General features: G+C 43.0%; 1 protein-coding gene across 1 annotated transcript; it reads left to right on the top strand.

Moving 5' to 3' along the window:
- Window positions 1-879: 879 nt before the first annotated feature.
- On the top strand, window positions 880-8795 carry LOC112415991 (archaemetzincin-2-like). Its single transcript, XM_024769231.1, is given in 3 exon segments — window positions 880-1756; window positions 1759-1820; window positions 8490-8795. Coding segments are annotated over 3 exon segments (1245 nt in total).
- Window positions 8796-15467: the final 6672 nt, after the last annotated feature.

The following is a 15467-nucleotide window of genomic DNA, read 5'->3' as shown; positions in this document are numbered from 1 at the left end:
AAAAACAAAAATAAACAAATGGGACCTAATGAAACTTCAAAGCTTTTGCACAGCAAAGGAAACCATAAAGAAGACGAAAAGACAACCTTCAGAATGAGAGAGAATATTTGCAAATGAAGCAACTGACAAAGGATTAATCTCCAAAATATACAAGCAGCTTCTGAAGCTCAATATCAAAAAAACAAACAATCCAATCTAAATAGGGGCAGAAGACGTAAACAGACATTTCTCCAAAGAAGATATACACATTGCCAACAAATACATGAAAGGATGCTCAACATCATTAATCATTAGAGAAATGCAAATCAAAACCACAATAAGGTATCACCCGCACACCGGTCAGAAAGGCCATCATCAAAAAATCTACAAACATTAAATGCTGGAGAGGGTTTAGTGAAAAGGGAAACCTCCTGCACTGTTGGTGGGAATTTAAATTTTAATTTAAATTTTAATTTAAATTAAATTGATACAGCCACTATGGAGAACAGTATGGAGGTTCCTTAACTAAAAATAGAACTACCATACGACCCAGCAATCCCACTACTGGGCATATACCCTGAAAAAACCATAATTCAAAAAGAGACATGCAGCGCGAAGGGGCGGGGCACGGCGTCGGGCACAGGGCACAGCGCAGGGCAAGGCGCAGGGCGGGTGACGTCGACGCCCGGCGGGAAGACGGTGATGGCGTGAGAGTGACGGGGGTGAAGGCACCCGCACCACGCGCTCCTGCCCGGACCCAGACATGCCGGTTCTGGTGAGGCAGAAACTTGAGAGGAGCCGTCCTCTCCCTGAAGCCTCGTGGTGGAACAGCTGTCTGACCCGTTCAAAGGGAAGGATGAAATCACAGGCACACGATGTGAATGGAAGAGGCCTGTCACTATGCGAACAGTACGGCACTCTGAACACAGACTAAAGACAGCTCTCATCTCAAAGAACCCAGCGCTTGTGTCACAGTATGAGAAGTTAGATGTTGGGGAAAAGCGTCTGATGGACGAAGCCTTCCGGCCAAACAGTGATTTCTTTGGACCCATTACTTTGCATTCGCAGTCAGACTGGATAACCTCCCATCCTGAGGCTCCCCAAGACTTTGAAGAGTTTTTCAGTGATCCTTACAGAAAGACACCTTCTCCACAGAAGCACAGTATTTATATACAGTGCATTGGATTGCTAGGAAACACCAGAAGTATCAGTGAAGAATATGTGAAATGGCTCAAGGGCTACTGTGAAGCATTTTTCTATGGCTTGACGGTAAAACTCCTAGAACCAGTTCCTGTCTCTGCAACCAGATGTTCCTTTAGAATCAATGATAACACGCAGAACCTACGGATTCATGCAGGGCAGATCCTGAAGTTCTTAAAAAAGAAGAAACCTGAAGATGCTTTTTGTATTGTGGGAATAACAATGATCGATCTTTACCCAAGAGACTCCTGGAATTTTGTCTTCGGACAGGCCTCTTTGACAGATGGTGTGGAGATATTCAGCTTTGCCAGGTGCGGCAGTGATTTTTACAGCTCACACTACAAAGGCAAACTGAAGAAGCTGCAGAAGAAATCTTCAAGTGACTACTCAGTTTTTGATAATTATTACAATCCTGAAGTGACTAGTGTTTTGCTGCTTTGGTCCTGTAAGACTTTAACCCATGAGATTGGACATATCTATGGACTTCGGCACTGCCAGTGGCTCGCATGCCTGACGCAAGGCTCCAACCACTTGGAAGAAGGTGACCAGCGTCCCCTCGACCTTTGCCCCATCTGTTTACTCAGAGTGCTATCGGCTTCCACCTTAAAGACAGATACAAAGGGACACGGGTTCCAGCCCTGGCCCGGGAAGATCCCACATGCCGCGGAGCAACTAAGCCCGTGCGCCACAACTACTGAGCCCATGAGCCACAACTACTGAAGCCCGCGTGCCTAGAGCCCATGCTCCGCAACAAGAGAAGCCACCGCAATGAGAAGCCCATCCACAATGAAGAGTAACCCCCGCTTGCAGCAACTAGAGAAAGCCCGCGGGCAGCAATGAAGACCCAACGCAGCCAAAAATAAATTAAATAAATAAATAAATAAATAATAAATTTACTTTAAAAAAAGACATGCACCATAATATTCATTGCAGCACTATTTACAATAGCCAGACAGGGAAGCAACCTAAGTGTCCATCAACAGATGAATGGATAAAGAAGATGTGGCACGTATATACAATGGAATATTACTCGGCCATAAAAGGAAATGAAATTGAGTTATTTGCAGTGAGGTGGATGGACCTAGAGTCTCTCGTACAGAGCGAAGTAAGTCAGAAAGAGCAAAACAAATACCATATGCTAATACATATATATGGAACCTAAAAAAAACTGGTTCTGAAGAACCTATGGGCAGGACAGGAATAAAGACACAAATGTAGAGAATAGGCTTGAGGACACGGGAAGGGAGAAGGGTCAGCTGGGACGAAGTGAGAGAGTAGCACTGACATACATACACTACCAAGTAAAATAGATAGCTAGTGGGAAGCAGATGCATGGCACAGGGAGATTAGCTCGGTGCTTTGCAACCACCTAGAAGGGTGGGATAAGGAGGGTGGGAGGGAGATGCAAGAGGGAGGGGATATGGGGTATACATATGCATATAGCTGATTCACTTTGTTATACAGCAGAAACTAACACAACACTATAAAGCAATTATACTCCAATAAAGATGTTAAAAAAAAAAAAGGCAAGAAATGAGAAATAAAAGAACAAAGCACAAGAGGACAGATAGGAGAGAAATAGCAAGTGTTAGACTTAAACTGTATCATTAACTATTAATTATTTTAAATGTCAATGGTCTATGATCCAATTAAAAGACAAAGTTTGTCAGAGCAAATAAAAACACAGAAACCAGCTGAATGCTATTAACCAGAGCCACACATTAGAGAGAAAGATGAGAAAGATTGAAAAATAAAAGGATGAGAAAAGATGTCCTACCCAAATACTAATCAAAGTAAATCTGATGTCGTGAAATTAATATCAGACAAAGTAGATGTTGAGGTAAGCAGTATTGCTAGAGGTTAAAGGGGACATTTCATAATTAAACATATTTTAAAATATTACCCGTTTCTATCTTCCTTTCTTTTGTTAAGTGCTATAATTTTCTAATAATAGAATAACTATATTCAGGTAAGATGATGACTCCCAAATGCTGTGTCATTTCAAGCACAAAAATATGATGAAACTAATTTTTAAAAAATTATTGCCCATCTATGCATGCCATTAGACTTTTAAGAGTGACACCTTTGAAAATGTTAGGACTATTACATTTGCTGATCACCAAAGATTTTATTTGTTCCTATATAGCATTAATGTGCAAAACTACTTATTGCATCTGTCCTGTTTAATAGTCTGCTTCCCTTTCCTCTTTATTCTTCTGAAGTCACGGGTAATGAATTCACTCAGAAAACAGGAGTGAGTTAGCACTCATCAGCTATTATGTGTCTTGATGAGAGTTCGGACATTACCTGTCTTTAAAAAAAATAACTACTGTAGCTTCGCGTTCAGCTATTTTTTTTCTGGACATGCATCTAGCTTCTAATATACCCTTAAACAGAAGGTAATAAATGTAAAGCTATAGAACTTTGTATAAATGTCAGGTTCTGTGATTATTTTTCACCAAACTCAGAACGCCATCATTCAGAAACCACATATGATTCAGTGAGGTGCTTTTGCTCATAAAAACCATTTAGTTTCTCTCAGGGAGCTGTAGCCAGAGGAAGAGACATTCTCTAAATATTGAACCAGGAGCTGTTCAGGTAGAACACTGTAGAGGACACACAGAATGTGTCCATCGTTCAACAACTTCATTTGAATCAGAACCAGTAACAAAACAACAACAAAATGGAGGGGCCGTCATTTCCAAGCTTTGATGTCTTCTAAGCTGGTGGAGCTAAAATTTACTGTAACTGTAGGCACACTGAAACCTGGAGGTCTGAGAAGGTGTGGCCACGGTGTAGGGCCCTCAGAGGAGGGAGCGGTTATCAAAACGCAGAGGAAGCATCCTGTTTAGAGAGGAGCTAAGACTTTTGGTTGGTGGAGCAGGAGAGAGCTGGGGAGGGGAACAGAAAAACCTTTGCCTTACTCTCCTTCCTTTTTCACACCTCCTGCCAATAATCTCTACTGGCCAAACACAATGGGAAACCAGCAAGCAAGTTGGTGCAGCCTTTGTGGGAACAGAGTAAGATAGAGAAGTGTATAGAGGAGGAGCACAGGGAAACTATCTGGCATGGGGGCTGTCGCAACTGTCTAGATGAGACCACTTACTGAATTTGAATCTCAGCTCTGCCATAAACTGTGCTGTTTGAATTTGTGGAAGATGCTTAACTGCTCTGAGCCGCAGTGTCCTATTCTGTTAAAATGAGAGGAATATCCTTACCTCACAGATTATTGTGAGGATAAGGTTAACGTGTGTCATTTAGTGCAGTGCCTGGCACACAGTAAGTGCTAGATAAATAAGTTACTTTCCCTTCTTCGTTGAACTTATACTCTGCTTGACTCTTTTAAGCCAAGCCTAGAGATCTACTTTCTTTTTAACATTAGCATGCTTTAGAAAGATCCTCTTATTCGTAAAGGCCCTGGGGAAGAGTTAGGATCATTCCTATGTCAGATACATTACGGTTATAATTGCTTTGGATCATGGTATTATTTAAGCAGAAAAACATTTATTTTTAATTCCTCAGAAATGCTGTGCACACTACAAGGGACTAATTTGGCCCTTAGCAAATAATTCAACATAAATTACCACCTATTTACCAGAAGCAGCAGTTTATTTCCTAAGACCACTAGACACTGACATCAGCTGTACCCTATTTGTTTGTGTCAGGTAATGTGATACTCTGCATGCAGAACACTTCATTGGATAGCCTTTGGGGGAAGCTCAGAAGATTTTCTATAAGCCAATTGCTCATTCCAAGGATTAGAAGAACATTTCTTATTGTAAACTACACACAGATTTGCCAGGTCATTTCCAAGTTCTGATGGAAAGTCTATAATGTATTCTTATAGTCATCTAATGTCTTTATCCATGATCCCGCAGGCTGGAATGTTTTCTGCTATTCCATTCACCCAGAGTAATTCTAAAACAATGATGGTTGCCTCCAGAGGAGTCTGGAGCATGCCCAGACTACAGGCTTTCCCTGTGGGGTGCTCTGATGAGGTGGGTCGGGAAACTGAGGGTACTGAGTGCAGTGTTGAGAAAGACCCACAAAATGATAATAATGCTTACATGTGTATCCACTTCCCACTTAGCAATTTCACAGCCATTATGCCAGTTGAGGTGGGTAGGATAATTACCTGCTTGCTCTTTTCAGATGAGAAAACTGACTTTCAGGGAGGTTAAGTAGCTTGCCCAAGGCCTTCCAACAATTTGGGTTGACACAAGGATTAGAATATAGGTCTAAAGAACTTGTCTAGGGATGAAAAAGCTAAACGTACATCCCAGAGTCACTTGCTAACTGCCTGGTCTCTGTAAAAGAATGAAACAAAGGCCACCAGAGCTTTAACAGTAAAAAAAGAAAGCAGAGTAAAGTTTATTTCTTTGCCTGACAAGAAAACACTCATCAGTTAAAAAAAAAAAAAAATCAGCGACTAGTTTGCTGAGGGGAAAAAGTCAGAATTTGTAAGTGCTTTAGAAAGGTAGAGGGGATTCAAGGTGGTTATGCTAAGTAAGTGTTGAAAACTAATTCTTTGGATAGAATGGAGCCAGACATGATCCATTAAAACAAGCCCCACTGTCCATTGATATGGAGAGTCTTTAGTTAGGCCCAGTGAGGGTCTGGTTGAGGGCTCACTAGAAGTTGATGTTCCTTTTTCAGCTTCAGCTGGTTACAATAGTTAAAGACGGCATTCAGTTTTGACACCTTCTCAAACTCTCAAAATTCTCAAATATTTATCGGAATTACTCAGAGGGCTTGCTGAAACAGATTGCTGGGCCTAACCCCAGAGTTTCTGATTCAGTAGGTTTGGCATAAAGCCTGTATTTCTAACAGGTTCCCAAATGAAGTTTTGTGGCTGTCCAGGGTCCATGATTTGAGAACTACTATCCCAGACACATGATGCTATAAAGGGGGAGTTTTCATTTTATACCTCTTTGATATCAACGTCCTCTTTGGGATCTAACTACCAGATGACTCCTTTGCACCCAGGAGGGAAGGAGGTCTCTTCTGATAATAACCTTCATGTTCAACTTACAGAAGACCTGCCTTTTCTTCCATCCATAGTTTTCAGAGGAACTATTTTTATGGGGGAGGAGGGGATAAAGAAATTGCTCATAAAATCTAAATTCAACACACCTTCATACCACAAACTTTATCTATTCATTTCCCTTCCTGGTGGGGAATCAGTAGTGAATTATTTGACTTGCCTTTTTAAAAAATAGCATTACATGCATTGATTCAATCTCATTACATTTAGTTTGTTTTTATTACCTTACCCTCCCTGATCAGTAGTCACATTTTTCCATCCTCATAACCTTTTCCCATCTGATTTTTGATGAGTGTACAATCTGATTTATTTCTGCTGTGATTCAGCTTTACACTTCTCCAAGCTTACAATTCTCCTTGTAAGAATCCAGTGTTCTCCATTTACACCTTCACTGTTCCTTTGTTAGGCACATATCCTAAGTAAATAGTAGTTGTTTGTGTCTTCCAGTGGACTGGTGTCTACGGAGAGAAGGAGCTTATTAGAAGGCTTTGTTTTCCTCATACCACTAGTCCAGGCCCTACTCATAATAGGTGCTTAATAAATACTGGTTTCAATTTGTTGGCAGGTCTTAATGAGAATATGCCTTAGCTGATTCTTCTTTTTTAATTCATATAAGTAAAATTCACACTTTTGGGCATACAGTTCTGTGTCATGACAAACATAAAAAGCCCTGTAACCACCACCACAATTAAAATACAGAACAGTTCCATAACCCTAAAAACCTCCATCATACATGCTGCCTCTTTGTAGTCAAAAACCCCGCTTTCCCTTAGTCCCTGGAGCCCACTGGTCCGTTCTTTGTCCCTGTAGTTTTGCCCTTCCTGATTGTTATATAAAGGGAATGGTGCAGTGTGTAGACTTTGGATATGGCTTAGTTCACTTAGAAAAGTGTTTTTGAGAGTCCTCCATTCAGTGACTATCAGTAGTTAATTCTTTGTTGCTGGTAGTGTTCCACTGTATGGATGCTCCACAGTTTGTTCATCCATTCACTAGCTGAAGGACCTTTGGGTTGTTTCCAGTTGTAAATATTTGCATACAGGTTTTGGGTGAACGTAAGTTTTCATTTCTCTTGGATAAATAACTAAGAGTGGGATTGTGGGGTAATATGATAAATCTATGTTTAACTTTTTAAGAAACTGCCGGAGTTTCTTATAAGGTAGCTGTACCACTTATCAGCAATATATGAGTTCCTGTAACTTTGTCCGTTTGTTTTGCTTTAGACATTCTAATAGATGTGCGGTATATTGTCATTGTGGTACTAATCTGCATTTCCCTAACAAATAATGATACTGAGCACCTTTTCATGTGCTTATTTGCCATCCATGAATTATCTTCTTTAATGAAATATCTGTTCAAATCTTCTGCCTACTTTTTAATTGAGTTGTTTGCTTTCTTACTGTTGAGTTTTGAGAGTTCCTTATATATTTTGGATAAAAATCCTTTGTCAGATATGTGATATGGAACTATTTTCCCCAGTCTATAACTTTACAAAGCATTAAATTTTGATCAAGTTCCATTTATTAATTTTTTTCTTTTGGGAATCATGCTTTTGCTACTCTAAGAACTCTGTGGCTAACTTAAACTCACAAAGATTTTCTCCTATGTTTTCTTCTCAAAGTTTTATAGTTGTACCTTCTTATTTAGGCTCATGATCCATTTTGAGTTAATTTTTGTATAAGTTTGGAGCATGGTTTGAGGTTCACCTTTATGTATTTGGGCATCCAATTGTTCCTGCACCTTTTGTTGAAACAACTGTCCTTGCATTGAATTGCATTTGCCCTTTTGTCAAAACCCAATAGACCATATTTGTGTGGGTCTATTTCTGGGTTCTCTATTCTGTTTTACTGATCTGTATACGTATCTTTTTACCAATACCACACAGTTTTTATTTAAAAAGACTTTTTAGGGCTTCCCTGGTGGCGCAGTGGTTGAGAGTCTGCCTGCCGATGCAGGGGACACGGGTTCATGCCCCGGTCGGGGAAGATCCCACATGCCGCAGATCGGCTGGGCCCGTAAGCCATGGTCGCTGAGCCTGCGCGTCCGGAGCCTGTGCTCTGCAACAGGAGAGGCCACAACAGCGAGAGGCCAGCGTACCGCAAAAAAACAAAAAGAAAAAAAAAAACATAAAAAGACTTTTTAGGAAGTCTTGTAACCAGGTACTAAGAATCCTTCAACCTTGATTTTTTCCAAAATTGTTTTTATTACCAACCCTCCCTAGTCGGTCCCCAACAAGGGTCTTTCTGCCTGGTGTCACTCATGCCAATAGAATGAGACCCAGTTCGGTTCAGAAGCAAAGGAAATCTTTATTCTTCGATCAAAGATAGGAGATGTGAGCTCACGCTCTAGAGCACATGCTCTCCCCAAAAAAGGCCAGCAGTGGGCGGGGCTGCTTTATATGGATCGCCTCCGTGGGGGAAGGGGGCGGAGCTCTTACTTGGCAGGTGCAGCTGTGCAGCTCACGAGCCAGATCACCCCAGACCACAGTACGGGCACAGCGTCTCTGCACACGGTCCACCGGCGCTGCCGCTGCCACTGCCGCTGCCGCGCCGCCGCCGCCGCCATCTTGAATTGAGTCAGGTGCAGCTTCCCTGCACTCGGCCTGCTGAGCTGAGGTATTGGCGCAGCCATTTCACACTAGGAACTCTGGTCTTAAGTGCTGGGTGCAAAGCCTCTGCACGCTGCCCCCCCCACCCCCCATGAGCAAGTGAAACTAGACAAAGCACAAAGGAAAAGAAAAAGGTAAGATTTTTATCTTACTACCCAGATTCTATTTTTATTGCCTGGGAATTGTTAATGGGCTTTGCCAGTGGCAAATCTCTCCTCTGTCTTTTGTCCTGCTCCTCATTCTTTAGGGGCACTGAGGGGTGCAGGTCCATCTTCTGTAACTGCTTTCTGCTGAGGGCAAGGAGCGGAACTTCTCCTCAGCTGCTTTTAGATACATTTGATGGTCACCAGACGTCAGCCCTGGCTGTTGGTATCCCTGAGTGACCACCTTTTGTCTAACCTTTTGGAGACAAAGGGCACCAGACAGTTTGAAAAAGTAGTGGTTACCAGTGGGGAGAGGGAAGGGGGAGGGGCAATATAGGGGTACAGGAGTAAGAGGTACGAACTATTAGGTATAAAATAAGGTACAAGGATATATTGTACAATACGGGGAATATAGCCAATATTTTATAATAACTGTAAATGGAGTATAACCTTTAAAAATTGTGAATCACTATATTGTAGACCTGTGACATATAATACTGGATATCAACTATACTTCAATAAAAATAAATAAATAAATAATACATGGCCCAAATACTAGCAAGAGAATAATGGTCACATGTCAATTTTCTTTCCTAAAAATGCAGGTATCTAGGTCTTTTGCCTGTAGGCAAAAGTGTGCCCTGATGTTGAGGGTCACTGCCATGGCCTGAATATCCCTGGTCACACTTTTGTTGTTTTTTGGAAGAGAAGCTTTGGGTCAGAGAGAGGTTCACATGAGTAGTCAAGGGGATTCATTGCCCCAGGTTGTTTCTCCAGAGGTTGGGGCTCAGGGGCCTCTTTGCTAGAGTGTGATGTACCCATGGAGTGATCCCGGCAACTTCAGGTTGGAAAGGGTGGTTAAGATTACCAAGTGGAGTCTGTTCTCCTTAGGAGTGAGTTGGTCTTGCAGACTTCCAGCTTTCTAGGTTTTTAGGTTCACCCAGGCTCCTGGCCAGAAGGGGTGCAGGGCAAGGTCAGTGGGTGCAGGCAGCACCTGGTTTTACCATATTTCATGAGGGCTTTCATGGTTTCTCCTATCTGGAGGGTATACTTGAGTTGTTCCATTTCAAGGGGGTTAAAGTGTCCCTTGTCTCAGGCTTGGGAATGGGTCTACCATACATGAGTTCAAATACACTAAACTTTAACCTATCTCTTGGAGTTAACCGAATACCGAGCAGGGCAATTAGAAGCAACTTAATCCAATTTTCTTGAGTTTCCTGACATAGCTTGGCTAAGGCCTGTTTCAAGGTCTGATTGGATCTCTCTACTACCCCTGGTGATTGGGGTCTCCAGGCTGAGTGCAAGGTCCATTTTATGCCCAGGGCACTCGTTATCCCCTTTGTCACTTGAGAGACAAATGCTGGACCATTATCACTTTGTAGGGATCCTGGGAGCCCAAACCTGGGGATTATCTCTTTTAATAATAATTTAGCCACTTTGGCTGCCAGCAGAGAACACTTCTACCCACCCTGAAAACTATGCGCTAGCACCAAGAGATACCTGAAGTTGCCTGATGCTCTCAGCATGATAGTGAAATTAACCTGCATCTTGTCCAGGATATGTTTCTCTGGTCTGATGGACCTATGTGGGGACCTCTGGGGGCTCTGGTGGTGGGGTTGTTCACTGTGCAGATGGGGCAGGTCTCAACTATCCGACTGATTATACTTTTCACGCCAGGAGTTACCATGACCTCAAATGACCAATTATATAGGGCTTCTCTCGCATAGTGAGTTCCTTGATGAGCCTCCCTGACGGCTTGACAAGCTGCAGTTTAGGGAAAGAAGTATTGCCCATGTTCATCAGGTAGGCACACATGGCCTCCTGGATCTCTATTGAAGCTCCATTTTCAGGCTCTAATTCTTCCTTTGTGTAGATTGGGGAATAATTGGATGGATCTGGCCTTCAAGGTATATGGGGTAGTTGCCAAGTTACTGTTTCTAGGGCCACCCTTTTGGCAGTTGCGTCTTCCTTGTTTCCCTTTATAACCTCTGCATCCCCCTTTTGGTGACCCCCTGCAATGAATCACTGCCACTTTTTGGAAGCTGTACTGCTTCTAAGAGTGTCAGTATGCTTATGCCATGTTTCACCTGTTTATTCTCCACAGTAAGCATACCTCTTTCCTTCCAAATAGCCCTGTGTGTGGGTGTTTGTAGGATGGTCTATGCATACTGAGAATCTGTGTAAACATTTAAGATCTTCCCTGACCTGAGCTCCAACGCTCAAGTGAGGGCTGTCAGCTCAGCCTTTTGGGCTGAAGTCCCTGGGGGTAGTGCCTCTATGACTTTGGTCTGGGAGGTTAATGCGTATCCTGCTAGCCTTTTACCCTCTCCCATAAAACTGCTCTGTGAACCATTCCTCTTCGCAATTTGGGAAAGGATCACTTCCTAGGTCAGGGCAAATAGATAATGTGTATGGTTTCTACACAGTCATGCTCCAGGGGCCCCATTTCTGTACAGTCACCCTCGAGGGTAGCAGGATTTAGCATGTGTCAGGTTTTCGTGGTAACAAGTGGGTTGTCTAAAAGCATAGCCTGGACTTGAATCGACCTTCTGGGGAATAACCGTTCTGTTCCCTTAGAAGTTACTAAAGTGTGAACCTGGTGTGGAGTCCATATAATGATTGGCTGGCCAAACGTTAACTTTCAGCCTCCTTTAGCAGGGTCGTAGTAGCTGCTACTGCCCAGAGGCAAGGAGGCCATCCCTTAGCAATCTGATCCAGTTGTTTAGAGAAATAAGCAACCACCCCAGTAAGGGGTCCGAGTTTTTGAGCTAATATCCCAAGGGTGATTCCTCTTCTCTCGGGAATGAAAAGGTCAAAGGGTTTAGCTAAATCTGGGAGGACCAGGGCAGAGGCCTGAAATAATTGCTTTTTTAATTCTTGAAAGGCCCCTTGGCATTCTGAATTACATTCAAAAGGATCATCATCTTTTCCTTTGAACATTTCATATAGAGGTCTAGCCATTAGACCATAGTTAGGGGCCCAGATAGGGCAAAAACTGACCATCCCCAGGAAACCTCTAAGCTGTCTTCTAGTTTTAGGAGAGGCAGAACTGAAAATGGCTTATTTTCTTTCCTGGGGTAGGCTTCTCTGACCTTCTGTGAGAATGAAGCCTAGGTGGGTCACACTAGTTTGTGACCTATTGATGGGCCAACTTTCCCCATCTCCCAGCTGGTATTGGGGCCAGGCTGTATTACATAGAAGACTGAATGTTTCTGCACGATGCACCCTAACAGGCTGTCCTTCGGTATAGTGGACGTTTGGTTCCCCATACCTTAGAAGCTCTGTTTTGGATTTGTCTCCCACTACTGAGGGGGCGGTTGGAGTGATTTACTGGCACACATTTGGCACATGATTTGACCCGAATAAGATTTCCAGTTCAGGAAATTTGGAACCAGCACCAAACTGTTAATGGATTCCTCGAAAGACCAAAATATGAGATGTCCAAATGGCATGGCCTCAATATAACTGGGGGTCTCCCTTGAATTTGTAACGGCCTGTGCTTGAGATAGTTAGTCCCCCCTCAGTCAGAACATCCCAGAGGAAGTTAGACAGGACCACCTCTGGGCCAGAGCAGCTTAGCCACATTAGTTCCTGACCCACCTGGTCCGTTAGGGAGTGGCACAGCTATCTGAGGCAGCGGTCTTCTCTTTCCTCCTTTTGGCCAAAAAGTTTTCTGACTTCTCATCAGGTGAGAGCTAAAAACATGAGGGGTTCCCACAGGGTACTCACTGGATCACTGGGGAGGGGAGCCCCTGGAACCTCGGTCAATAAAGAATCACCCAAGGTTCGCCTCATAGGCAGAAGAGGGCAGAGGTCAGGTGGTGGGTGTTTCCTGTTCTTGTCAGCAGCTCACAGGGCTTCCCGATAAAGGAGTTCCTGGTCTTATGAGTGGCTCACAGGGCTCCCCAGCCCAGTCTCCCCAGCCCATTTCAGAGAAACTCGTGCTGGAATTGGTCAAGTCACCAGTCGTACACCTACACTGGGACCCTTTCTCACTCAGGCATCCCTCGTGGCTTTCCCTGAACAACTCATTCCATTTTGTCAGGCGGTCCTTATTACCTGGGCCTCTTCCCAGTCTCACCTTTGCGAACCTCCCAAAGCCTTCACCATCCTCCCGCTGGAGCCAGGGTAAGCCTGGAGCCTAGTGGATAGGTGCAGGCAAAAAGGCCACAGTCCATCCCACCTGTGGTGTCAAAATTTTTTCCTGATCCTTTTGAGTCGGTTCCCAACAAGGGTCCTCCTGGATGGTGTCATTTGAGCCAGTAGAAGGAGACTGAGTTCGGGCCAGAAGCAAAGGGAAGCTTTATTCTTTCATCAGAGAATGGAGAGGTAACGAGCTTATGCTCTAGAGCACTTGCTCTCCCTGAAAGGCCGTGGGAGGGGCTGCTTTATAGGGATCTCATCAGCAGGGATAGGGGTGGAGTTCTCGAGGGTCCAGGCACAGCTGTGTTGCCCATGCTCCAGACTGCAGTGCGGGTTCAGCATCTTTGCACACGCACACCCCCAACTGAGGTGTTGGCGCAACCATTTCGCACTAGGAACTCTGGTCTGGAGTGCCAGGTGCGAGGCCTCTGCACGCGGCACCCCCTGAGCAAGTGAAACTAGACTAACCACAAAGGAAAAGGAAAAGGTTAGACTTTATTTTATTACCCAGATTTTATTTTTATTTCCCAGGAATTGTTAACAGGCTTTGCTGGTGACCTTTTTACTATTTTAATTTCTTTGCCTTTCCATATAAATTTTAGAATCAGGTTGTGAATATACGCAAAAAATTCTACCCTCAGTTGATTCTTAACTTATACCATTTACAGTGGCTAGCCTATGGTTCTCAAACTCCAGTGTGCTTAATAATTATAAAACGCACATGCCTGGGCCCAACTCTGAATATTCTCATTCAGTAGTTCTGCCTTTTTTTTTTTTTTTTTTTTAGTTCTGCCTTTTTTAACACTGTCCCTAAGGTGAGCTAATGTAGGTGGTCATGGACTATGATTATGTCCTAGCTTCCCTGGAACCTAGGAAATGCTCCACAAGCTTTGAGGAATCTTATAAATAATCTACAAACTTGGTGAAAGGACACAGCATTGGGTTCACAGGTAAACCTAACAGCTGTTACTATACGTTATACAATATTGTGGCCAGTCAGTATTGTCCAACCAGTGCTGGAACACAAACCAGAACCTCGCAGATGTCTAACTACCCTGCTTTAGATGATGAGAAAAATGATGTGGATTTCCTTATCCTGTGAGTAGCTCCTCTGTGGTAGGTATTCCATGGACCACTTCCATGAACATTTTCTTATACTCAGGGCAGAATTCTTAAACCATTCTCAGACAAGGAAAAACTGGATTGGAGGGATTCACAAGGTAAGTGAGAGAGTTGCAAGGAGAAGCATTAATCAAATGAATAGATTCTCTAGAGAAAAATTAGATTAACGACCGTAAACGTTACCTTTGTTGTACATTGAAATACGAATAGACCAACTTGCCCAGGGAATTGGACATTCTTGTTAATTTAATTTTCTGGGTAATGGGAGATGGAAGGTTAACTGAAAAAACCTTCCAGTAGAAAAATCTTTCTAAAATGAATTAGTGTACTTTCCATGTTAATTTATTACTAAGCATTCACTGCTTTGCTTATTTCCTAAGGGTAGGAAATAACAATTTACAAAAACCAAAGTGAATTTAAGAGGCTTCTCACAGGTCCCTAGACCGAGAGACTCACTGAATAGTCCTGGCAAACAGGTGGGAAGAAATACATTATTGTAGAATGCCACTGGGGAAGTGAACTCCTTTCCAGGTATTAATTGCTTTGCTAATAGGCCAAAGCTGCTTAGAAAGGGGGAGGGGAAAGTAACAATTTAGAGGAAAACCAACCTTCAGTCTTAAAAGAGCCTTCTCAGAAGCCCCAGAATCAGTAGCCCTTGTGAAAAGGTCTGGCATATGGCAATATTGGTTCCCATTGGGAGAAGCAAACAGGAGATCCCACCACCCAGCACAGGACACTTCTTGGTCTTAATTTTATCAAGTAACCACCTATTCTTGACTCTTCCTTTAAGTCTTCTTGAGGCACCATAGGGAGGCTTGATGAATCTTTCACCGGGCAGTGTAGTCTAGGGGTTCCTATGTGGGCTTGGACCAGGATGCCTACATCTACACCCTGGCTTCACCTTTTGTTGGTTATATGACCTTGGAAAAGTCGTTGCACTTCTCTTTCCCTCAGTTTTACTATCTGCACAATGGATGAAACAATAGTACCTACCTCATAGAGTTTTTTATTGTAATTAGCAAATGGGTTCATGTATAATTATAAGATATGCAGAATAGTCCGTGGATAGTAATCAGTACTTACATGTTAGCCACTACTAATAATAACATTCTTTATTTATGAGGAAGGATTTAAGACCAAGAAAGCATACATTCTGAGGCAGATGTTGTAGGACTTGGAGTATGGGTGCTGTTCCTCTTTTTGCCTGAATTGCTACCATATATTTGTTGTA

Source organism: Neophocaena asiaeorientalis, unplaced genomic scaffold, assembly GCF_003031525.2.
Source record: "Neophocaena asiaeorientalis asiaeorientalis breed wild unplaced genomic scaffold, Neophocaena_asiaeorientalis_V1.1 scaffold671, whole genome shotgun sequence".
Lineage (NCBI taxonomy): Eukaryota > Metazoa > Chordata > Mammalia > Artiodactyla > Phocoenidae > Neophocaena > Neophocaena asiaeorientalis.
This window is presented reverse-complemented; position numbering and strand designations above follow the sequence as displayed.